At 42.3% G+C, this 24760-nt stretch overlaps 1 protein-coding gene across 4 annotated transcripts in view; it reads right to left on the bottom strand.

The window, feature by feature from the left end:
• TOP2B (DNA topoisomerase II beta) overlaps positions 1-24760 on the bottom strand; it is a 128266-nt gene that overhangs the window by 79878 nt on the left and 23628 nt on the right. For all 4 annotated transcript variants that reach the window (XR_012638272.1, XM_074945643.1, XM_074945642.1 and 1 more), the window contains exons 2-3: positions 8431-8604; positions 3433-3523 (exon numbers count right to left, since the gene is read on the bottom strand). Coding sequence is in view for 3 of the 4 variants with exons in the window: in XM_074945642.1 (XP_074801743.1) it covers positions 3433-3523; positions 8431-8604 (265 nt within the window). In the remaining variant the exon portion in view is untranslated. The remainder of the gene's footprint in view (positions 1-3432; positions 3524-8430; positions 8605-24760) is intronic.

Genomic DNA, 24760 nt, shown 5'->3' with positions numbered 1-24760 from the left:
TGATTGTGGGGAAGACGCTCTACGTTTTTGTACCCTCTGTCTCTTCCTTTGGAGCTCATAATATCTGTTAGGAGGAATAAAGTGTGATCTCTGTGTCATCTAGTATTTACTGGGTCTTCTCTTTTGGGCAGGAGTGTAAATACCCAGAGAGCATAACAATTCCCTGGCATCTTTTAATGAGTAGAGGGATTTCTCACTTTTGTCCGTGAACAATTTTGATCCCTCAAATGGGAGGTCCTCCACTGTGGCTTGCACCTTCTTTAGAAAGCAGACAGATGAAGCCATGACGCTCTCCTCATGACAACTAGTGTAGCAATTTAGCTGTGTCTGCAGCATATAGAGAAACCTGCAATGCTGTCCTCTCCAGGAGCTGACCCTCAGTAATAATTGCTTGAAATTGGTGTTTTTCATCTGACAGAAGGTATTCAATAAACTCATTTAATTTAGAGTAAAGTGTGATTTTACTTTGTCATAAGGGCTTGATAGTTAGTGATCCTAATTTGTAGGGTCACTTAGGAATACATTTTGCATCCAAATAAATTCAGTCATTTCCAGTCTTTGTCACATGGTGTTGTTTTAGCATGGTACCATCTGCCACTTTCATTAACAGCATAGACGACCAGTGAATCTGGGGAAGGATGAGAAAACAAAAAGTCCACGTGCTAGAGGGCATATAACATTTCTTGTCTGCCCTTTTGCACATCGGGAGTATAGTGGCCGGTATTTTCCAAATAGCTTTTGCTGGGTCCAGCAGTGCCTCGTTGATAGGGAGTGCAATTTTTGCTGATGCCGACGTCTGCAGGATCTCATGCAGTTTGTATTGTGACTGTTTAACTTCAAGTGGGATTTGAAGAAGTCTTGGAACTGCCTGAAATCATTTGCTGTTGGTGGTGGGGGACGCATGATCACCTCGTCAGATGAGGACAAAGAAATATTGGTCACCAGAGTGGTTTCTTTGTCTAGTCTTTCCTCCTGTTCTTCAAAGATCTCCTTTTGAGGATCAGGAAGTCTGGCTACGGAAACTGACAGGGATTTTCTTACTCTCTCTCTCTGGGTGACACTAGAGGACCTGGAGAATTGTTGCCTATATCCAGCCCACAGGTCCCAGTATGGCCACTGAGGTGGTGGAAAAGGCATGGGTGGTGCCCCAACACGGTCCATACCAACCATGTGGGTCTCATCTACTCTGTGGTGGTAGCTTGGAGGAGTACAGATTTCTATTTGGGTAGCACCCTGTTGCTGCGGTGGAGAACCATGAGCCGACCCAGAATATGAATCATCCCCCTCCTCCTCTTCATCATCGCTGGAGAGGGGTGGAGCAATCATGGACAGCAGAGTAGCCTGTCTTGATACTGCATGGTAAGCCCAGGAACCTGGGTGTAATGCATTCCGCAATTATGTAGATACCCAGTAATGGTGAATCAGGCATCTCTGAGACCAGCAAGTCTTTAGGGAAGCAAAATTCCCAAAGTACCGGAACAGTCATTGGTATTACTGAGAGCAGCAGCATCAGTGCCATTGAAGCAGAAATAGTTGTCAGTACCATAGGCACTCTGTGCTCCAAAGAACAGCCAGAAGGCGGTACTCTGGCTTTTTGCATTCCCTGTGTACTTGGTACTTACTGACTGTATGACTCCATCGTGCTGTTTTAGAGAGCTGGGTCTTTCTTTGCCTCTCCTTTCCCCAGACAGTGCCATTCTGTCAGAGCCTGCCCTCTTAGGATCTTTGGTCTTACTGATGGCAGCCTCATAGGTACTTAATCATGCAATGGTTGATACCGAAGTAATAGACCACGCCAGGGATTTAGTTCTTTTAGCCAGTTCCCTGCTCGGCAAGCTTGTGGCCCATTTCTTTGTGGCTTTCTGAGAGGAAGCTAAGGATTCCCTCTTTTAAGTCATTGGAGAATGCTGCTCAGATGCTGCTGTCAGTCTTAATGGGGACTGTTCTCGCGGGGCGGGGTGGGGGGGCTGAGGGAACACAGATGGACGTGGCATCCCCAGGACCAGGGTCAGAGGCTGGTCAGAATGAGCTTTCCATTATTAATAGTCTTAATTTCAGCTCATGACCCAGATTCTTGCTTTTAATTTGACGCAAAATGTGCACTTCTGAGGCACGTGTGTCTCTCCGAGGCAGCAAATGCAGAGGGAATGGCTGTCGCTGACAGGAATGGCTTCCTGACAGGCAAGACAATGTTTATACCCAGGGGAGCTGGAAATACCCTTTTTAGGGTTCAATTCCCTAACAGGAAGAACTAGGGAAGTTTAATATATACTATTCTACAATTGAAAGAGAAAAATAAAAATAATATTTTTTAAGGAAATGAAATAAGAAGAAGGAAAGAGAGAGAGTATTAACACTAACCAACCAAAGAGCTATTGCTACTAACAAAAGGAATTATTAAGAGGAAACACCAAGAGAAATCTCTCTGAACAGGCTCTGCTAAGACTTCATGTCAAGCCAAGGGCAGCGGAGAAGGAATTGAGGGCGGTTGGGCTGCTCAGCACTATATAGTGATTGAATGTGGCGCAAGACATGGAGAGCACATGTGTGGCCCAAACAGACACTGCTACCAAAAATTTCCAATCTTAGGTGCAAGGACACAAAGATACCTAGAGTGGAGCATCCACAGGGACACTACTCAAAAGAAGAATGTATTCTTTCCTTTTCATTTCAGATGTCACCACAGCTTTAGAGATATAGGGTAAAATTCTGACCTCAATGAAGTAAACAGCAAAACTCCCACTGACTTCTATTCACACATGGTATGTGGAAGGATCACTGCCAACCTCAAGACCTTAAAAATCACCTACCAGCCAAAGGATTAACTCTATTAAGACTAATACCTCAGCAGAGTCAAGGGAAATTGGGAAATTACACCCTCCCGCTGCTCAAAGCCTGCAATTTCTGTGCCTGTTACAAAGCCAAATGTCTCAGGATGAGAAAGGTCATGCCGAGTCAAATGTTTGCATATGAAATTTCCAAGAGACACCTTTGTACTGTAGGAGGCAGCGCTGGTGATTCAGGAGGTGGTACCCTTTCATCTCAGTCAAGACTGAATCAACTTCCCACCATGGTGTTAGGTGTGCAGGGCTGCTGGAGGATTCTTCTTTCAAATCAGTTGTAAAACTGAAGTCATGACCACTTTTTCTTATTAAAAAAATCCATAGTAACTGATTCTAGTGTCATGGTAAAAAGTTAAACTTGGGTATTTATACTCTGCCTTCTTGAAACTGCCCTGCAGTTTCAACTGGAGATAGTACCTCTTCCTAAGCTGCTTCACCTCCTTTTCTAAACTGCTTCATTTCAGTAGCGGATCAAAGTATCCCTGTGTGTAGTTTGTATATCTGTTTAATATGTTAAGTGCTTGCAGAACCTTCAGGAGGAAACGTGCTGCATAACTGTAAAAACATTATCCTTATTAAAAACACTTACCAAGAATTTCATCAAAGATCTTGTACAAGCCTGGGACAAAGGTAACTTCTCTGCAATTCATTCCGACCTCTTCATCATAAACCCACATTAACTACATATAAACAAAATAAAATAAAAATATTTATTGTCTTGGATTCAAAAGGAAATGTTCATGTTGATATAATACGGATTATTTCACATTTCAAGAATTTGATATAAAATTTTATTTTACTCCCTTCGCCACATATCTTATTTGATATTAAGCCAATCAGTCCGCCCTTCAAAGTAACAAAAAAATAAAATAAAAAAATAAAGAGTGGTAATTACTTCTATTTTTATCTTAGGCATTTGTAACCATTTGATTGGCATATTATGTTAGGTGGATCTACACTTCCCCACAGGGTAAGCTATTGCAGCTATTTACTTTCCAGTTACTTCAAATTCAGTTATGGGGACAGATTCTATCTACGTCTCTGGCCTCTGCATGCCACTCTGGAAGCATAAAGAGGCAGTACAGCCCATAGGAAATATAGTGCAGGCTGTTCTAACGTATAATGAGGACCATTTCAACCTCTAGAGCAGCCCAGAATTCAGAAGATACAAAGGTGGCATGCAATAACTTCTCACTTTCCCTAGGTTCATAGTCAAATCCATAGTCAGAAATAGTATTATGTACAAATTTTACCTTAGCAGGATAAATAACAAATCATAATAGGTTACATTTCAGCAGCTGGATATACTAAAAATACCAACACACACACTCTAAATCTGATAATCTTGCACAGATACACAACATTTTTGTCTTTACATCACATTAACATAACACTTTTCCTAGCTAGCTAGCTATAAATCTAGCTTTGGTAACAAGCCCCTAAGTTCCACTGGGGACTTATAAATGCCTCCTCCTATATTGGTGTATGTACTATTCAATCACAAATACAAAATCAAGCTGAAAGAGAAGGAGGCCAAATTTCTGCTCTAAGTTGCACCACTGCCCAAATAACATTGTTCAGATACTACATGGATAAAAGCTATGTAAATATTTAGGAATAGTAAATAAGAAAACAACTTTTCTTAATCAGACTCATTTCCCATTCCCTTGGTTTGAACTTATGCCACAATTATCTGTCTCAGTTGCATTTTCCACAAAAAATGTTTTTACTACAAATGGACGATCTGCTGGTTTTGAGCTCTCAGAAATGCACAGCACAGAGTAAGTGAAAAACTTATCTTGCTTAATTTCTTTCCTAGTTTTCAGGTTTAACAATACTATTGTGAGTTTTACTTTTCCATGCAGCTAACAGGTAGACCCAAACCAATCAATCTGGCTCAGGTTAAGTCACATCTGCTGTAAGAAACCCCATGTGACATTATTCCCAAAGCTGTAAAATATTGAGAAGTGTGTTAAACATGGAATTAATTCACTTGTATCTGTAGCGATTCAAATGGAATATATACATAGGTATACAAACATTTATATTGTATGTACTGATACACATACATAAATATACACAAGTATCTGCAGGATAGGCAAGCATAAAAGATGTAGAACTATCTAGGGATATCTATTCCACACATTACACTTTTCAGGATTGTCAGGCTCAGAAACTAGAAGAAAAGAGATATAGCGGGTGAGACAAATGCTCGCTCCCTCTCTCTCTCTCTCCCTCCTGTTTTCATGTTTGAAAATTCTTTTGCAAGTTATAAATAGTGGTAAAGATCTCAGGGAGAAGAAAACAACTCTGAGATAACAATATACTGTACTTTTGAGTAGTTCTGCAGGAGGAACTAAACTGCTGAGGCAGATGCTGCTCTACCTCCCCCACACACCCAGGTTGACAGGACTCTTCTTCCAAAGGAGAAGGGAAGGATTTTTTTGTCGACAGGGAAGGATTTATTTATTTATTTATTAGTACCCGACAAAAGAATCAGTATTGAAACATATGGCAGTTTTATATATCTTCATACAATGCTTGTCTAGATTAGGAGAAGAATGTGGCTTCTCAGGGCCCCTCTTATCCAATGACATGCACTTTGAAAAGTAAAGCATCAGCCCAGGGAGCAAAAGACACTCTCCCAGCAGTATCCTGGCAGTAACACTGGTGGCAGAGGCAAAATCCAACTGGACTCCTCCTGAACCCTCCAGACCATACTGTTTGGTTGGTTGTTTTTGTTTTTTGGGGGGGGGGAAGCGGGCGGGAGGGAAATCTTCCTGGGGCATCAGGCCCTATACAGCCCTAGCTCCAGGCCTTTGAGCTTGGAGAAAGTATAGCAGCATCTACTGGGGACAAAGACTCCCATGGCAGGAGCCTGCCCTCACATTCCCCAGACTCTTGTGATATCACCAGACTGCTCTCTTCAGTTTAGAATTAGGATGTTATTCTAACATCCTCTTACCCAATCCCTCACAATCTTCCAGCTACTAGGCTCAATCCCATTCTCCAGGCCTTTCTACAGCCTTCCTTCCTCTCCCCCACTCAATGTCTTTTTTCCCTTTCCTCTGTCTTGTCTATTCCCTTGCTATTTATTCATCTTAATTACCCATTAAAAACCAAAACAAAAAAGTAATTAACATGACCTTTACCAACAGTCACTCTGCTTTTATGTTCCATCCCTTTGTCCTGCCACTTGTCCATCTTGTCTATTTAGATTGTAAGGTCTCCACAACAGGGGTAGTCTCTTACTATGTGTTTGTAAAATAGGGCCAGATCTGAGTGGGGCCTTTAAGCATTACTGTACTACAAATAATTAATAAAAACATGAAATCTCTCTGCTCACCAAGTAGACGTCAACCTGGTTGTGTGAGCTGTAATTCTATTAGCACCTTTGGATAATTCGGTGTTAGGTTTCAGAAAAACCATTTTAAAAAGGAACTGGCTACCATAATATGAATAAATAAGTATTACATAACAAATCTGGGATGCCAAAAAGAACTTGTATGACTTGTCTTGCTGTACCTAGTATAATTTAATGGCGGCCCTGTTAATGCTGCTCCTTCTGAGTTTAATCATTTTGTGTCCACAGTTTTCTCTAGAGCAGGGGTTCTCAAACTTCATTGCACCGCAACCCCCTTCTGACAACAAACATTACTGCATAACCCTGAGGGGGGGGGAAGGGGGGGCAGCAAAGCCTTAGCCCGCCCAAGCCCCACCACCCTGGGGTGGAAAAGCAGAGCCAAAGCCCCACCTCCCCAGGCTAGGGGCAAAGCCAAAGCCCAAGGGCTTCAGCCCCAGGCAGGGGGCCTGGAACCTGAGCCCTGCCGTCCAGGGCTGAAGCCCTTGGGCTTGGGCCCCGAGCACCATCAAGTCTAAGCCAGTCCTGGCAACACCATTAAAATGGGGTTGTGACCCACTTTGGGGTCCCAACCCACAGTTTGAGAACCGCTGCTCTAGAGACTCAAGGATGAGACAGATTTGACCTATTTGTATCTCTTCCTAACTACTGAGATCTTTTTTCAGTGTGAATGAATGAGTTTCACCACCTTTTCCACTTCACCATAGAGTTCTGGATCTGTCCAAATGAGAGTACTTTGAGAGGAAGCTGAAAGTCTCCTCATCCTCACAGGAGAGCAGAGACAATAGCTTATGATGCCTCCTTAGAGCCCTCGGGAAGGAGGGGCTGCACCTCTTAACTTTGTAGAGCTTCATATGTTTCTTAATTTTAGACCCTGTAGCAGCTACGCTATGCTCCTTTGATTTTTGGAACTCTTCAAGGAGGAATAAATAATTCTAGACCATGTAAAGCTATGCAGTTTAACTTTTTAAAGATAACTGCTGAGAAATTTGTCACAAATCGGGACCATTAGGGTGGGGGTGTTTCCCCAGTAGGAAAATGGAGAACTGATCCTCCTCCAAATCAGCAGCATGTTTAGATAATGAATCACTTTAAATTTCAGAGCTGGTTGGATGAGTTCCTGTCTGTACATCTTCCTTGTGTTCTTCTTAGAATGTATCCGTTTTGAATGTGATAGCGAACATGTGGATATTAATGTTAAGGCCCTCCCTGGGCACTTGAGGCAAAAGGAATGAACCACCAGAGTCATTTCAGGGGTTCCAATTGGTACATTTTATCCCCCATGTAGTGAAGGCTGAAGCTGGCCACTCAGGGTAGGATCTGTGGTGGCAGAGCCTGGCTTCCAATGGTGTCCAAATGCCAAGAGATGACCCACAAATGCTGAAATTCTCCCCAAACTATGTGGTTGTCTGCTGCGGCGAGAGCTGCTAGCTCTGCTGCTCAAGTTATGAGGGCAAAACAATGGCCCTTTGAATCCCCTACTGCTGCAACCCACAATGATAGAATAAAGTTGCTGCTTCTATCCATCTCCCCAGCTTTGCGCCCTATTTCAGTAAAGTCCTTCTCCCAACCAGACTGCTGCTGCTATGCTAGGGGAGAGAGAGAAACCAAAACATTTGGCAAAAATTAAAGAGTTTTTTTAAAAGGAGAAATCACAGCTGAGCTCAGGAGAGCTTCATGATGAACATCCATAGCTTCCTGCTTCCTGGCAGGATCCTAGGGTGTGCAACATTGTTTAAAGAACTCAAGACATCAGTAAGAGGAGTCTGCTAGCCAATACATTATATATATATATATATATATATATATATATATATATACACACACATACACACACATACATATACACACACACACTCCTCTTGCTGATGTCTTGAGTTCTTTAAACAATGTTGCACATATATAGATATATCCCATGATGAGTCTTCTCTCTATTCTCTATCTAAAAATGAGGCAGGTAAACCCATCAAGTATTGAATATGAAATAGTAGGCACCCAAAGAAGACAACAACATAAATAAATAAAGACTATCAGTATACTAGATTTGAGCATATGTTGTTCCAAAATGTTGCTAAAAAATGCTTCTCCTGACCTATTTCAACGCATGCATGAACAAACTATAAAAGCTTTCAACATGATATTCTGGAATAAAACAGCCACAACAGTAATTTCATCATTGAAATGACAGAACACCAGGAAAACTGTAAATTTAATAGAAAAACTCACCTGAGTTAAAGGTTCCACTGATCCAATGTACGTATCAGGACGGAGGAGGATATGCTCAAGTTGAGTCTTTTTCTGATAAACTCTCTCAACTGACATCTTCTTTGAACTATCATTTTTACTAATGTTTTCTGACTCTTCTTTTTTTGAAGCATTGTTCTGATTATCAAATAGAGTCTAAAAAAGAGAATGAGGCATATTACTAACAATCTAGTTCATAAAGCTAACAATTCATCTTTATAACTCTCTAAAGCTGTAACCAAATCTTGACTGCGGTTTAAATTAATTTAGAGATTCATTTCAAATTCAATTCTTGAACTCTGAACACCGGTTACAGAAATAATTCAGCATATTACTAGATGGTTTGCATACTAATTCCCACAGCTTTTATACCTCTTTCAACATACTCATCGTGTGATATATTAAGGTAAAACAGCATTTACAAAAGGAATACTTTAAATTAGGCTTCTTTCTGTTTCTGAGATAAGGACACTGAATTTCAATTGTATGTTTAAATGTATTAACTCTGAACTCATTCAACTAACACTACTCTAAACAACGAAAATCATAGAATCATAGGACTGGAAGGGACCTTGAGAAGTCACCTAGTCCAGTCCCCTGCACTCAAAGCAGGACAAAGTATTATCTAAACCAGAGGTGGGCAAACTACGGCCCGCGGGACCGTTCTGCCTGGCTCCTGAGCTCCTGGCCTGGGAGACTGTTCCCCCTCCCCTGCAGCCATGCTGCCGCACGGGCAGTGAGGCTGCGAGCTCCTGCCGCTCTGAGCGGCATGGTAAAGGGGTGGCAGTGGTGCATGCGCAGTGGTAAACACATTCGGTAGGCGGTCCCGGGGGGCAGTCAGGGGACAGGGAGCAGGGGGCGGCTGGATGGGGCCGAGTTTCTGGAGCGGTCAGGGGTTGGGGAACAGGGGGGGTTGGATAGAGCGTGGGAGTCCCGGGGGAGGGGGGGCGGTTTGCGGCATGGGGTCCCAGGAGGGGGCAGTCAGGGGAAAAGGAGCAGGGGGGGTTAGATGGGGGGCAGTCAAAGGGCGGGAAGTGGGAGGGGGCAAATAGGGAGCTGGGGGCCAGGCTGTTTTTGGGGGGGGCGGGGAAAAACAGCCTTCCCTACCCAGCCCTCCATACAGTTTCGCACCCCGATGTGGTCCTCAGGCCAAAAAGTTTGCCCACCCTGATCTAAACCATTCCTGACAGGTGTTTGTCTAACCTGCTCTTAATCTCCCATGATGGAGATTCCACAACCTCCCTAGGCAATTTATTCCAGTGCTTAACCACGCTGACAGTTAGGAAGTTTTTCGTGATGTCCAACCTAAACCTCCCTGGCTGCAATTTAAGCCCATTGCTTCTTGTCCTATCCTCAGAGTTAAAGAAGAACAATTTTTCTCCCTCCTCCTTGTAACAAGCTTTTATGTACTTGAAAACTGTTATAATGTCCCCTCTCAGTCTTCTCTTTTCCAGACTAAACAAACCCAATTTTTTCAATCTTCCCTCACAGGTCATATTTTCTAGACCTTTACTCATTTTTGTCACTCTTCTCTGGACTCTCTCCAATTGTCCACATACTTCCTAATATGAAGTGCCCAGAACTGGACACAATACTCCAGTTGAGACCTAATCAGCGCAGAGTAGAGCAGAAGAATTACTTCTCATGTCTTGCTTACAACACTGCTGCTAATACATCCCAGAATGATGTTCGCTGTTTTTGCAACAGCATTACACTGTTGACTCATATTTAGCTTGTGGTCCATATGACCCCCAGATCCCTTTCTGCAGTACTCCTTCCTAGGCAGTCATTTCCCATTTGTATGTGTGCAACTGATTATTCCTTCCTAAATGGAGTACTTTCCATTTGTCCTTACTGAATTTCATCTTATTTACTTCAGACCATTTCTCCAGTTTGTCCAGATCATTTTGAATTTTAATCCTCCAAAGCACTTGCAACTGCTCCCAGATTGGTATCATCTGCCAACTTTATAAGTGTACTATGCTATTATCTAAACCATTGATGAAGATATTGAACAGAACCGGACCCAGAACTGATCCCTGAAGGACCCCACTCGTTATGTCCTTCCAGCATGACTGTAAACCACTGATAACTACTCTCTGGGAATGGTTTTCCAACCAGATCAATACACGTATTCCTTTAAATTTTGGTGTGGACTGTTAGGCCCTGATCAATTTCAGTGGGGCTTAAGAACAGGTAAAAGTGCTGTCCTGAACAGGAATGCCTTCTGGAATTTAGGCCTTAAAGCACACCAAACATAAATTTACACATCCTGTTTAGCTCACTGAGTAATTAACGCTGGATTCAACCCTGGTTTACATTGGGTTTACGAAGAAGCTAAGCTGGATGCAGGACTGTCAGCAGTAAAATAGGTGGTGTGGCTCCAATGACAGAAAACAGACACAACCTCCAATCCGTTGGCATAAGGAGAGGACAATCAAATCATAGTTGTAACTTGAACAATTCACAGTACTGGGAGGGAGTGGGAGGAAGAGAAGTATGGCCAAGTCTTCCAGTAATGTGCTAATTAAGGGCATCTACCAAAGACCAACCCCTGGTTAAAGCTAAACATTTCCTTCCCACAACATAAACTCCAAAGGAGAGGTTAAATCCTTTTAGAGCAGCAGCTTTAGTGAAGCACCTCTCTGAGTCAGCCAGGGCAAATCTAGTGAATGATCAGACACAGATATTGTATGGTGTTTATCCTTATTTGTACATAAGGATTATTTTAATTGGAATCATCCACAAAGATATCTGGGGCCTTATTACACATTTGCCTGACTGGCAGAGAAGTTAATAGGAGACATAATTCTGGCAATATTCTCCTGTATATGAAACAGTCCTCTCTCACAGCCAATTCACTGATTTAGAAGCAACTGTTGATATAAATATTAAAAGTATCAATAAACCAACAGGGCCAACAACATGTTTTCTGAAAAGGGAAGGGAAGGAAGAAAGAAGGGAGTAGGACTGTGTGATTCCAGAAAGGAAGTTTACATAAAAGGAAGCAAACACATTTCTCTCTAACCGGTTTGCCAATACAGACACCTGGGCTCCGATTCTAAACTCAGTGCAGCTGTGGGAGAACAGACCAGGTGAGAGTACACTACCTTTGTGCCCTTTCCCACCCATGATTCTGCAGCCACATGAGCTATAAAATAATGCAGCCCAACAGCTGCTCTAACTTACACTCAACTATCCTAAACCCAAAGAGTCAAATACAATGGCTCTCCAGCCATGCCCCCAAGCCAAAGGCAGTGAAAGAGGATGGCATGCAGGTATTCTGCTATCTCTATGCCATCCAGGGAATCCTCCTATGTCAAAGGAATTCCCAGTTGGCTCGTTCAGCTAGCTTTATGTAGAACCAGTTTAAAGTGATCCCAGTAAAACCCAGCAGCAGGACCCTAAGTGCTGAATCACAGTACCCAATAAGACTCTGTATTTGACTACATCAATTACTTAATACTTTATGGACATACCCTATAATAGCCTGTGACAGGGTGCTGGGAAAAGGGTTGAAGTTTCAGCCCTCCATCACACCTGCTCCTCGTTAGGAGAATAAATTACAGCGGGCTGGAGGTAACCTAGCCCTAACTGGGGAGGCAGAGACAGCTGCTACCTAATTAGCTTGGGGCTGCATAAAAGTCTCAGGGGAAGGAAACCAAGGAAGAGCAGGACTAAAGGGGAAAGGCAAGGAATGGAAGCAGGGAGGTAGCTCTCCCCTCCCTCCTGCTGATAGTGAAGGGTTACTTGTATGTGGTGAAATGGTGGTGGGAACAAGCCTGAGAATAAAGTGCACCAGTGGTTAAAAAACCCAGGGTGACTTTATGAGCCTAACAGAGGCAGAAGCCAAGGGGGCCCTGCCACACTCTGTTACATAGCCCAACAAAAGAGATGTGATTTCTAAAGGTGGTGTAGCTAGTGCCTATACTGAAGTGTTCCAGCAGCACTACTGTAGCTCTGCTGCTGTAGTATTTCAAGCATAGATATGCCCTCAGAGGCCATGGCTGGCACTCCTTTATGTTCCAGTGATCTCTGGCTGCAGGACTGGGACCTTGAGACTCTTGCCAATCAGCATAAGGGCTTGTCTATATGCGAAACTATTACCCATTGTATTGGCATAGTTAAACCTATAAACAGTAGATTTTGCTTAATCATTATCCCAATATTAACAATTGTCGCTTAATAGCAACATTTGCCAGGAACTGATCCCATCCCATTGACTTTACTGTTCATGGGATTCTGATATTGGCAACAGGCACGCTGCTTACTAACACCTTTTTTTGGAAAGTGCAGGTTTGCAGGGCTGCAGCTAGGGAAGGAAACACTAGGGCTGCACAGTACTTCACCCTGTGCTCTCCAACCTATATCCTGCCCTGGCACTGGGGCGGGATCAGTACTTTCCAGCACCTCTTTCCCTGGCTGCAGCAACCTCCTCAGGTTGGGGACCCACTGCTGACACAGAAGGTAACAGGCTGGGGTGCGCGTATCTGTGCCCAACAAGGGAGCCCCTGCCGGAGTCCTGGGGCTGCAGGCAGGGAGGGGAGGCTGTGGCCTGCGCAGCAATGGTGAGGGGGGCTGTAGCTCAGACACCAGGACTTTCCATGGGGAATGGGGATCCTGGGGGCCCACAGAGCTGCACAGTACCTTTCCCTGTGCTCTCCAGGCTATGTCCTGCCCTTGCATCAGGAGCCCAGGTTCTGCATGTCACAGTCCTTCCTTCTCTGACTTCAGCCCTACAGGCAGGTTTGCTGGGCTGAAGCCAGAGAAGGAAGTGCTGGAACATGCTGAACAATGGTCACCTGGCACTTTGTAGAGATGCAGCCAGAAAAGGCATGTCCCAGCACTTCCCAAGCTGCAGCCCCAACTAGCCTTCCACTTATTGGCAATTTACAGATAATAGTAACCTTTTGCTGGAAAGCAAGAGGTTGCTAATAAACAGAATCCATTGTAGTTATATCAGCATAACTTCCTGTGTGAATGCTCTTATTCCAGAACAAAAATGGTTTTTTTGGATCATCTTAAATCCCTTCCAAAAAGAGATGATTATCCCCTCCCGCCCTCCTCCAAAAAGGTACACATACTGAAATAAGATGTCAAGATGGTGAATTATAACAATATAACTATATTGGTTTAAATTCACACCTTATCTTGTACCAGCATAACCTTCCCATGTAGATGGACCCTAAATTAAGTAAGCTAGTTTACTGTGGGGACTGGATTAACTTCAGGGGATGCTTAAATTTGCACCGTCCTTCCTGAATTGGGCCAAAGTGCAGGGAGGACAAAACTCAATGATTTTTTTTAGAAAATTGGATTTTTTTTATTTAAATCAGATTTTTTTATAAAATGCTTTTTGAGGAAAAAACCTATCTAAAGATAGCTTTAATTAAGATACTTTATAGCTCAAAGATATCTCATCATGGAATAGTGATTATAAATCATATAGTATGAGACAATATATTCATGTAATGTTTAAAAAAAGTTTTGTAAATGAATTCCAACAATTCATGGATTAGGGACCCAATATTATGGGGTTTCAGGGGCTTCTGTATAGATTATTTAGGTTCATCTTTCTATCTACCCAATGGAACTCAGTGCTCAGCCTAGAAGAGACCATCAGAGATGCTTAGTTTTGCAGTTCTCAAACTGTGGATTTGTGTCTCCAGAGATAACATGCTTGTTAACAGCAAAAATGTTTTAAATAAATAAATACAGAGAGGTGAGAAATAACAGACCCCAACCCTATTGTCCCTCTGCAAATTTGTGTACACAGAGTCAATCCCTTACCTCTCTCTAAAAATGCAAAGTTTCAAAAAGTTCAATGAATAGAAGATTGTTGGGGGCGGAATAGATCTGGACAAGGAGAAGAAGTCTGGAGATAAATGTGAGAAGGGAGGGACAGGCAAAAATGAAACTGTTTGAGCAGCATATTCTAGAAGTCTTGAGGTCTTTCTGAGTGTGTAGCCTTCACTGACTTGAGATCTACCATACCATTCTCTCATTAGAAGGGAAAACCTATAATGGCAGCAGGCCGTAAAAGAGACCCAGTTTGGGAATATTTTAATGAAGTTCCTCTACCTGGGGGGTAAGACAGGGATGTGTGCAAACTGCAAACAGTGCAACAAAGAAATGCAAGGCCTGGTTGCCCGAATGAAACAACATCATGAGAAGTGTTCCTTCTCAGGAGGAAGCTACGTTGAAGATGATGAAAAGAACATGTCTGAACACGTAGGATCTTCTGGTTGGTAAACTTTTTTATTTCATACTTCTTTCTTAAGGACTGCCTGTCTTCCTTCTGGACTATTCTTGAATTCTCATGTTTGAGCAAAAAATATAGTTGTTACTCTATGGTACTACCATTTTAGATGCAGTTGTGATAAAAAATAAATAGCTGAAATAGGCAGATCTTCCTTTTACAATTTCACCTTTAAAGTAGTACCGAGTGTCAGTGAATGCAATGAGCAATACTAAATGAGCAGTATGGTAATAATAATTAAATAACTGCATTGACTTATTTTGTTTAGGAGAATCCATCCTCAACATACAGGATTCTGAAGACTCCTTCGAGAGCACCTTCATTTTCTATGGTTTCAGAGTTATCTGCCAATGATAGTGTTTCAGTCACATCATGTATATCACATAGCCACAGTATATCACCTGTAGCAAAAAGAAAGAAAAATCTCCATCATCCAGAAACAACCACAGATCAGTTTGTGGTAAGAACCAGCAGATTACAAAAAAAGGTAATTGATGAAAAAATTGCCCAGTTTGTTTATGCAACAAACTCTCCTGTCTGATTGAGAACCCACACTTCATTAACATGGTTCAGTTATTAAGACCAGGATACAGTCCACCCAACAGAGTAGATGTGGCAGGCAAATTGCTGGATAGAGTGTATGAAAGAGAATTAAGCAGTGTGCAAAAGGTCTAGCAGTTAAAATTGTTAAACCTGAGTCTTGATGGGTGGAGCAATGTCCACAATGATCTTGTTGTATAAGCTTGTGCGACAACAGAAGAAGTGAACGACTTCCTTACAGAAACAATTGATACATCAGGAAATGCACACACAACAGAATACTTACAAGAAGTAGCAGTAAATGCTATAACAAACTGTGAAAAAAAATTCAAATCTCTAGTACGCAACTTGGTCACCGACAATGCTGCAAATGTATCCAAGATGAGAAAAAAATATTTAGAAGAGAGTCCCAAGCTAACAACATATAGTTGCAGTGCTCATTTGATGCACCTCCTAGACAAAGACTTCAGTGTTCCAGAAATAAAGGCTAATGTTGTTGAAATTGCAAAATACTTCCGTAACAGCCACTTTGCAGCAGCTGCTCTGAAAAAAGTGGGAGGAACCAAGCTAACTCCCCCACAAGACGTGTGATGGAACTCAGTAGTGGACTGTTTTGAGCACTAATCAAGAACTGGCCTAATCTGATGACAGTTTGTGAACAAAATCGTGAAAAAACAGATGGCACTGTCACAGCCAAAGTTCTCAACATTGGGCTTAAGAGAAATGCTGAACACATGCTGAGTACCCTGAAGCCTATTTCTGTAGCCTTGAACAAAATGCAGGGAAATAGCTGTTTTACTGCTAAAAGAAAAGGAGTACTTGTGGCACCTTAGAGACTAACAAATTTATTTGAGCATAAGCTTTCGTTAGCTACAGCTCACTTCATCGGATGCATTTTATTGCTGACGCTGTTGAAATCTGGAAGGAACTGAGTGAGATCTTAAAAAGAGAAATATGCAATGAAAGAGTTAAATTACAAGCATTAAAAAACCAAATGGGACAAGAACGATCTCCAGCTCATTTTCTTGCAAATATTCCCCAATACTTGGTAACAGGGTCAAATCTTAACTGCTGAAGAAGAGGAGTTGGCTATGACATGGACATCCAGCAATCATCCCTCCATAATGCCAACTATAATAAACTTCAGGGCTAAGTGTGAACCATTCAAAAAATATGTTTGCTGATGATGATTTAAAGAAAGTCACACCAGTGAACTGGTGGAAGTCACTTAAGCACTTGGATTCAGAGACTGTTGAAGTGATGATCTCACTTTCAACAGCAGTAGATTCTTCTGCCAGTGTAGAAAGAATATTTTCTTCCTTTGGACTAATTCATTCCAAACTGAGAAATTGTTTGGGACCTGAAAAAGCAGGAAAGCTTGTTTTTCTTTTCCAGATTATGAACAAACAGGAAAATGAAGGTGAAGACTACTGAGTTAGCTGCAGAAGCCAATATTTTAAGTTTCTCATGTTGACCTGGCTGACAGTCAATTGAATTTTTATTTTAAAAAAAAATTAACTATTTTAGTTAAAAACAATTTTAACAAAAACAAACCTGATTTTAAAAAACTTGAATGTTTAACTACATTCAAAAATTCATATGCTTGTTTTGTTAAAATATTACGTTTGCTGCTGAAGAAAAAAATCCAGAATACATAAACATTGTTTTAGTTAAATAAAACAATTTAAATGTCTGTCTGGTGATGTTCTCCTAATACAGCATGGCAAGAAAATCCTCCAAATATTAATGATTAACCTGTTGAATTGCAGATGGTTCACCTTCCAATGACTTCATAAATATCTGCTTCAATTACCTTTGCTAAATGAAATAACCAAGCAATCATTCATTTTCTGATATAGCTGTAAAACTAATCTGAAAAGCTTTCAAAATAAATCACTTTAAAAATGTATAGTGTGTACCTTCTAAAAATGAAACCTACATCTGTCTCTGAATTGTGAAGAATATGTATTAAGGTTATAACAACCAACAAGAATTCACTTTTAACGTAGAAATCCATGATTAAATAGAGTCTTCCTGACTAGTGATTTAAATCAAATCCACCCTGCCAAAATGTGAAGAAATTCCATTTCCAAAGGCCTGTGTCTACGACAGGCTAATGTCAATTTTCCTTGGATAGTCTAGAATCCACCCAAGCCATTGCTTCTAGAAAAGTAATTGCTATGTAATTCTAGAAAATCTATTTTCATATCTGCATTTCCCTGGATGCCTCCTTCTATTGTACTTCAAGTGAAAAGATGTTGCAATGCTGTTTTTTCTTTATTCACGTCAGGCAGTACTAAAGACCAGTCAACATCTTTCAATGCTGCATCCAATTGTTCCCAAGAAGCCAATGGTCACTCTTCAATAAGGAAATCAGATTTGTTTTGGAAGCTACACTGCTTGTTGTTAAAGGATTAAATCACAAGATTTATCTCTTGAAGAATCTAGTTGTACTGCATAACGTACTTCTAAACTAAAAACTAACTAATGGGGGGGGAGGGGGGGAGAGTTGGCTTTTCTGGCCCTTTCTTCTGTACTTTTTCCTAAGCTTCTACCTAGGCCACAATCACTCAGGAAGCATAAGTGCAATGAATGGCTAGATACAAGGCCTTAACTGAGGTTTTGTAGACTTTAGGTCTACAAAGGGACTATAGCTAGTCTTCTCTCTTATATCTGTACAGGACACAGAATCTTCTCTGGGGTGGTACAAGACTTTGGAATGAACTCCCCTAGGAACTAAGGACTATCACAAATCTTACCATTCTGCTCCAAGTGAAGGCACATTTCTTTGACCTTCCTTTCGGTAATACAAACACATGGCATCAGTATATTATAAAACACCTTACCAAACCAAGACACTTCACTCATCTCTCCCTCTGAGGATGAAAGAACACACAACATGTGACAGACGTGTAGTCATGCTGCTTAATGCACAACTAGACGGCACTCAGATACTATCTGATATAACAAACGTATACAGAACAGAATATCACCAATTAGTCTTTTAAGCAGGCATTAAGGGACTGATTTTCCAAATTCTTTGTTGTCCTGGGGTCCAAAGATCCATTACAATGAGGTTTTTACAGCAGTGTTCCTTCAAGGTGAGAAGCAGGATCACTTTTAAAAAAGGGCACCCAAAATTAGGTAAATTATATGACCTTCATTTTATCTTCCCCTGGGCACTGCCGTATGGAGAAGACATCTATTGAAAAAAACCTGTCATGGATAAAGACTGAGTGATCAATATGTAGATTCTGAGTAATGTAAATCCTGGCAGCCACATGGCCACCTAGCGGATCTCATTACAGGACACATGACTTCTCTCCTCTGAGACTGTCAGTGCTTCTACAGATTGGATTTTGACATTTCACAGAGGGAAGGATTTGCTTTAGGAATAAATGTTATGATAGTTATGAGGACTTCATGTCTGAATCAGAAATACAATATGACGTGTCATTAGAGAAAGCTCCCAGGTTCAAAATTCACCATACTGAAGAAAGTAATTATCAGGAAGTCTATTTTAATTAATGGAAAATACACTGACACCTGCCACAAGGGTTCAATTGGGTAGCAACCTACAGGACGAGAATGAGAATCCAAGGATGTGCACTCAATTCCTATGGGGTTGGAATTAGAAATGATACCATCAAGGAGTACTTAATGTTGCGCTTTGTACAAAATTTCTTTTTCTTGAACATTCTGAGAACACTATAATACAAAGATTTGATCTTTTACTTGGACTTCTTCATATATCCTCTTGGAGGAATGCAAGGCTATGGTTCAGTTGTTTAATATGGTAGTTAAACCATGGACTTTGCTTCACCCAGTAGAATATGTTTTTTTGTTGACTTCGACTGGTGCTGATTTCTATTGCTGGCATGGTCCTGGGAAGCAGTGAAAGAGGTTGGAAGAGACACAGAAGTGACATTATCCAAGTCTGCAGTAGTGTTGTAGCCAGGTCAGTCCCAGGTTATGAGAGAGACAAGGTGGGTGAGGTAGTATCTTTAAATGAACCAACTTTTGTTGGTGGAGACAAAAAAGGCTTTCAAGCTACACACCCACCTTGTCTCTCTCATTACCCAAGTTTGTAGGAGATCATTCAGGGAGAAGCCATAGGGCACTTTATTGCTTTTTCAAATGCAAAGAGGTCAATCATCAATTCATCAAACTGACTCACCAAGAATGAAGATACTTGAGTGTACAGATTCCATTCTGCTTAATGCAATATGCCATGTAAGCCTGGGTGTTCATCTTTCCCTTGATGGGCACTGCAGAGAGATAAGAAACTTGGCTCTGCCCAGAACAGGAGAAGCTGACTTTCTCTCTGGAGTGAGCTGATCATGTTCTTCCTCATGAAAACACCATCAGAGATATTGACTGTCATGACCAGAACAAGCCTTACCCATAGAAATAAGAGTACTCCCAGATCTCAATAAATTCCACCAACAGGTACGGTTTTCTTTCTGGTACCTATTCCCTGAAATTAATCGGGAACTGAATGAGCCCTCTCCATTACCTTCAGTTAGCATCTGACATAAGGATTGTTCACTAATGAGAGGATCCCTTCAAAAATCTGCTTCTCTGCATTCACCAGCTAACAAAGCGAAGAATAGACAAAAGGACCTCTGCAAACCAATGTGATAGGGTGAGGTGTGAAGGAGATAATTATTGGGAGGGAATAATTACTGGAAAGGAGTTACTGGGTTTATTGGGAGGGAATAATTACTGGAAAGGAGTTACTGGGTGGGCTTCATATGAATTCTTAATAATTATCATCAGTCATGTTTATTATGGTAGTGCCTAAGGGACAACAAGAATGGGTCCCCATTGTGCTAGGCACAGTATGAACAGAGACAGTCCCTATCCTGAAAAGCTTACACTCAATATAGACAAGGCAGACATAGGGTAGGGAAGGGGTATTAACACACAAGCAGAGTTAATAACAGGACATTTGCTTCCATCACAATAGTTCTATAATTTTTTTTCAGGGGGAGAGGGTGTTACTTAGGAGGCGATAAGCTAAATGGCAAGAAAAAGGTTAGGGAAGGGTGACATAGAGGTCAGGGAAGGGGAGAAGAAAGGAATGGCAGGTGTGGAGTGAACCTGAGGTGAAGAGATGGGGGGGGGGGTTGGTGCGAACAGCTAATCAGCACAGCGCAGAGAAAATCCCGTCAAAAACTATAGAAAGTTCTCTGAAATGTCTAAAGTTTCCTGCTTTGGCTGCTTCTGCAGATGCTACTCCCAGCTGGAGTCTGTGGCTGGCTCCTATCTGCTGTTTTCCCCCAAAGGTCCCATGAGGGAAGGGAACCAGGCACCACCTCAGTCCCACTAGTGGGGGAAGGAGGGTGTCTTCCCTGCACAGGTCTGGGTCCAGTGGGATGCTGGGAGAAAAGACAATGAGATCAGCATTCCCCCCAAGAGGCTTCACTAAGAACTGTACTTTCGTTTCTGTGACATCACTTGTTCCCTTTATGACTATCTTCATCTTTTGTTAACATTCTTATGAGATAAGATCTTATACCTAATAGGGGTCATCCTCAGCATACATCCATGATTTACTTCGCAGGTGCCCTGTTTGTGTTTGTCAGGAATACACCACACTCCAGAAACTGTCTCACACTGTATTTTTCAGCTTTCTGCAGAGCCCTGATCAGCAGAACATCAATTTCCTTTTTCCTTGAAGTCAATATTAATACTACCATGATCCTGGAAAAGACCCTGGGAGTATTTGTCAGATCAAGTGGTAATGATATCCTGGCATTTTCCTGGGCTGTTTGAGATTATAAGTGGGATAAAACTGTGCTTGTGATTCTTGCACAGCTCCATAAAGTACTACTCCAGGCGATGTCCGGTGACCTCATTTTAACCCAAGATGCAGGTAGCCATTTGCTCCAAAACTGGGGTCTAACTCCAGACAACACTGGGTGGGAGTCATGTAGATTGCACTGAGGCACCTGAAGACCACTACTGACCTCACCACACCACCTGATATATTCAAGCTGCTACTCAGGCAATGTACACACTACAGCTTAGGTCAGTATAAGTTATGTCACTCAGGGGTGTGTATAAGCCACCCCACTAGAGCGACATGAGTTACACCGACCTAAGCGCTGGTGTGGACAGCACTATGTCACTGGAAGAGCTCCTGCCAACATAGCTGCCACTCGCAGGGGCTGGAGTAATTAAGTTGACAGGAGAGCTCTCTCCGGTCAGCTTAGAGCGTCTGTACTAGCAGCAGCGCAATTGTACAGCTGCATCAGTACAGCTGTGCTGCTGTAAACTCTGTAGTGTAGCCATAGCAGTATTCTCTCTTGTACTTGCAGGACTTCAACTTGCTGTGTGATCTGTATTTCTTTGTACTGTATCTGGTAAGAGCCAGGATTGTAAATCTACTTTTCCAGTGATCCATGAATAGCCTCAACCTTCAATAAAGTTTCAGCATGAAGGGAGCTGAGCTGCCTGAGCATCTGATCTCAAGACAAAGGATTGCATGAAACAGATGTGTCCCACTATCTTTTTCAGGGAGAAGTATTTCAGCTCCAAGATTTGTTTAGGTTGAGAGAGAGAATACTTGCAATAGTAACCACCCACGTTAGCACTGCCTGTGAAGCCCTTTGGCAGAGGCCTGCACATGAAATCTCTTAACATGGGGAAACCAGTATGCAGGCAGTGACCACACGAGACTTGACAGGAGGAAAACCCTGACCCAGTGACTGTGCTGCAGCCCTCATCTGCCTTCACAGCTGCAGAATACTAAAAGGTCCTCTATATGCACCTGATCAACAGTTGGGGTCTTGTGAAGTTTAGACCACAGTTAGTCGAGCCTGCCCTCAGACCTCCTCACCAAGGTGGACCCTACCAGGAGTATTAAAGCTCCAGACAATGTAGTTCTTAGGGTCTTTAGTCCACGCAAGCCTCTCCTCCATGCCAACAACTACATCTCCTCCAAGGTTACACCTGTCACTTCTGTAGGAAAATCTGCAGGGCATGAATTGGGCTCCTCAGCCACTTAAAAACCCACCAATGAACCCCCTTGGCAAACATTATCCTCGCACTGAGGGATAGCCAAAGAAGAAGAGCTTGTAAAAGCATGTGGAGCACATCAAAGTTTTTATTTTTGTTGATGTTATTCTGATGTCACCAGACAGTGTTTACACCCAGGGAAGGGAGCTGAAATGAAAACTCCTATACAGTAAGGAGGCCACTTTCAGAGAAACAATATGCTTCATTAGAAACACCAAAGATAGCAGTGTTTACAGTTGGTAGTGACACCAGGTTGAATCTGAACCAGTGCACAATGGGGCCTTATAAAATAGATATCAAGGGCCTAGAAATAATTAAATAATGGGCCAAAAAGATCGATCGATCTCTCTCTTTGCCTCTTGTTGTTTTACATCTGGGCTACCCTCCCTCGTGTTATTCCTTGGTGAGCTGTGGCACGGAGGAGAGTGAGGTGGTGGTGAGGCACAGCAACAGATGGAAACAATCTGGATATTACAGCATAGCTACCTACCACGGCAACCAGAGTAACAGCCCAATACCTCCCTAGTCTTTGAGGTATGGCAGGAAATTCCTATTCATCTACTGTATCTTCCCAGGGAAGATGGGGAAGGATAAATAGCTACAGTTAGACTAGCCACAGAGCTGCTAAGCATACTTTCTCAGTACTCTACCTGAATAAGTCTGTCTTCTGTTTCGTTTTTAATATTATATATAAGGCCCTATTTAACTTGTGATATTGCAGATTCTGCAATATTAGGTTTCCACTGTAATTTTGACAGCAGAAGCCCTGCCATACTTGAGGCTGACAGTAGGAGCCCCAGCTGTACCAGGGCTGAGAACAAGAACCCCCACTGTCAGCCCCAGGACCCTACTCTAAGCTCCGGGCGGCTGACAGCAGGAGCCCCCCCAACCCCAGGCGGCCGAGAGCAGAAAATCACAGAAAAATAATAATGGACTTTATTACCGCAAATAATAAAGTCCATTATTACTTTTCTGCTATTTTCCTGGCTTGTCTGCAACTCAAACAATTTTTTGACAATCATCCCGCAATTCAAGTAGGACCTTAATTATATATTACTTGATCCCCTAACTGTAATTCAGACAGCTGGACTTGCTTGCCTGCAGAGGAAGAATTTCCTTTTTTTTAGCAAGTGCATGCATCGAGACAAATCAGCACAGATCTTTGGCTTAGTCTTTTCTGCATTAATCCACCATGATGCACTCCATGAAGATGAGCAGGGGAACCAGTGCTGATTTTATTAATATCCCCTTTGGGTGCTTGTCCCAATGATTCCGCTTCAGAGAGAGGAGCAAAACTGGGCTCAAACATTGCTCAAAAAATATTTCAAGTGTTTAGCAATCGCCCTGTCCTCAGAGAGGCTGGACTTACTGTCTTTCCTCCTCAAAAGGGACCCATTATGGGTCTGTCATGGAAGGTACTGGGGTTCAAAAATGGAATCCTCACACTCTTTCCCCCTCTTTTTACAGTACACTTATTGATCCGCATTTCTTTGGGGGGCCACGGCCTGGGGTATCAGTAAGGAGTCCCTGGTGGGCCTACTATAGAGGATGGAGTGGGGGGGGGGGCAAGGTGGACTGAGCTAGGAATTTTATTGCATTCTTTGGTGTTGGCAGCTTCTTTGTTGTGTCCAGTGCCTTCCATCACATCCTGAGGGGAAGACGCAGCAGACCTCCACTGTCAGTGGCTGCTGAGGTACAGTCTGGGCCCTTAGATGTGATTTTCCATCTGGCTAGCTACCCCTCTGATGTTATTCTGTTCACATACATGGGAGAAGGGGAACTGCTTGCCCCTGAAGTCAGCTATTCCAAACCTGCCTGCCTCTTTGAATGGTGTGTGGGGACGGAAGGAGCAACCTTGTGTTGACTGGGCTAAGGCTTTCTTGGCCTAGCTCTCTCCCTAAGCTGCTGCAAACACATCAGAAGAAAAGTAGAGAACCAGGAAAGTCTCCCCAAAAGGCAACTGTAGCCCTAGGAGGCCCCAGGGAGAATCAGTCATATTACTGAGCCAAATTGTTCACCAGAAATTTGAAATAAAAAGTTTGGAATTTTCCTCAAAAAAACCTCTGCATAGAAGTCTGATTGGGCACACCTGCCACTGCGCAGACAGATAAAACTGCAGATAATTTCAGGAAATTGTCCATTTCACTGCTGTCAGTGACTGACAGGTCTGGTTCTTCTCCAAGTTCCAAGCCGGCTAAAGCACTCATTGTAACACAGCTGCAGACCTTAATACAATGAAGAATATCTTTGCCGTCTGTTCCCCCAAACTAATCAAAGGCACCAGTTCTCATCAGAATCAATTAGAATTAGTTTGGAGTTTTCAGCCCAAACTATTCTGGAGCTAGGGAAGTTAGGGGGAAAAACAGATCAAGCATTGAGCAGCTTTTTTTTTTTTTTTTTTAAGACCCATTTCTCCCTACTGTTGTGTAGTATTTGCCTCATATTCAGAGGGGGAACACTCTATTTTATTCCCATAAAGTTTCTATGATA

Source organism: Natator depressus, chromosome 2, assembly GCF_965152275.1.
Source record: "Natator depressus isolate rNatDep1 chromosome 2, rNatDep2.hap1, whole genome shotgun sequence".
Taxonomy (NCBI): Eukaryota; Metazoa; Chordata; order Testudines; family Cheloniidae; genus Natator; species Natator depressus.
Note: the sequence above shows the minus strand (reverse complement) of the source record. Positions and strands in the feature narration are given on the sequence as shown.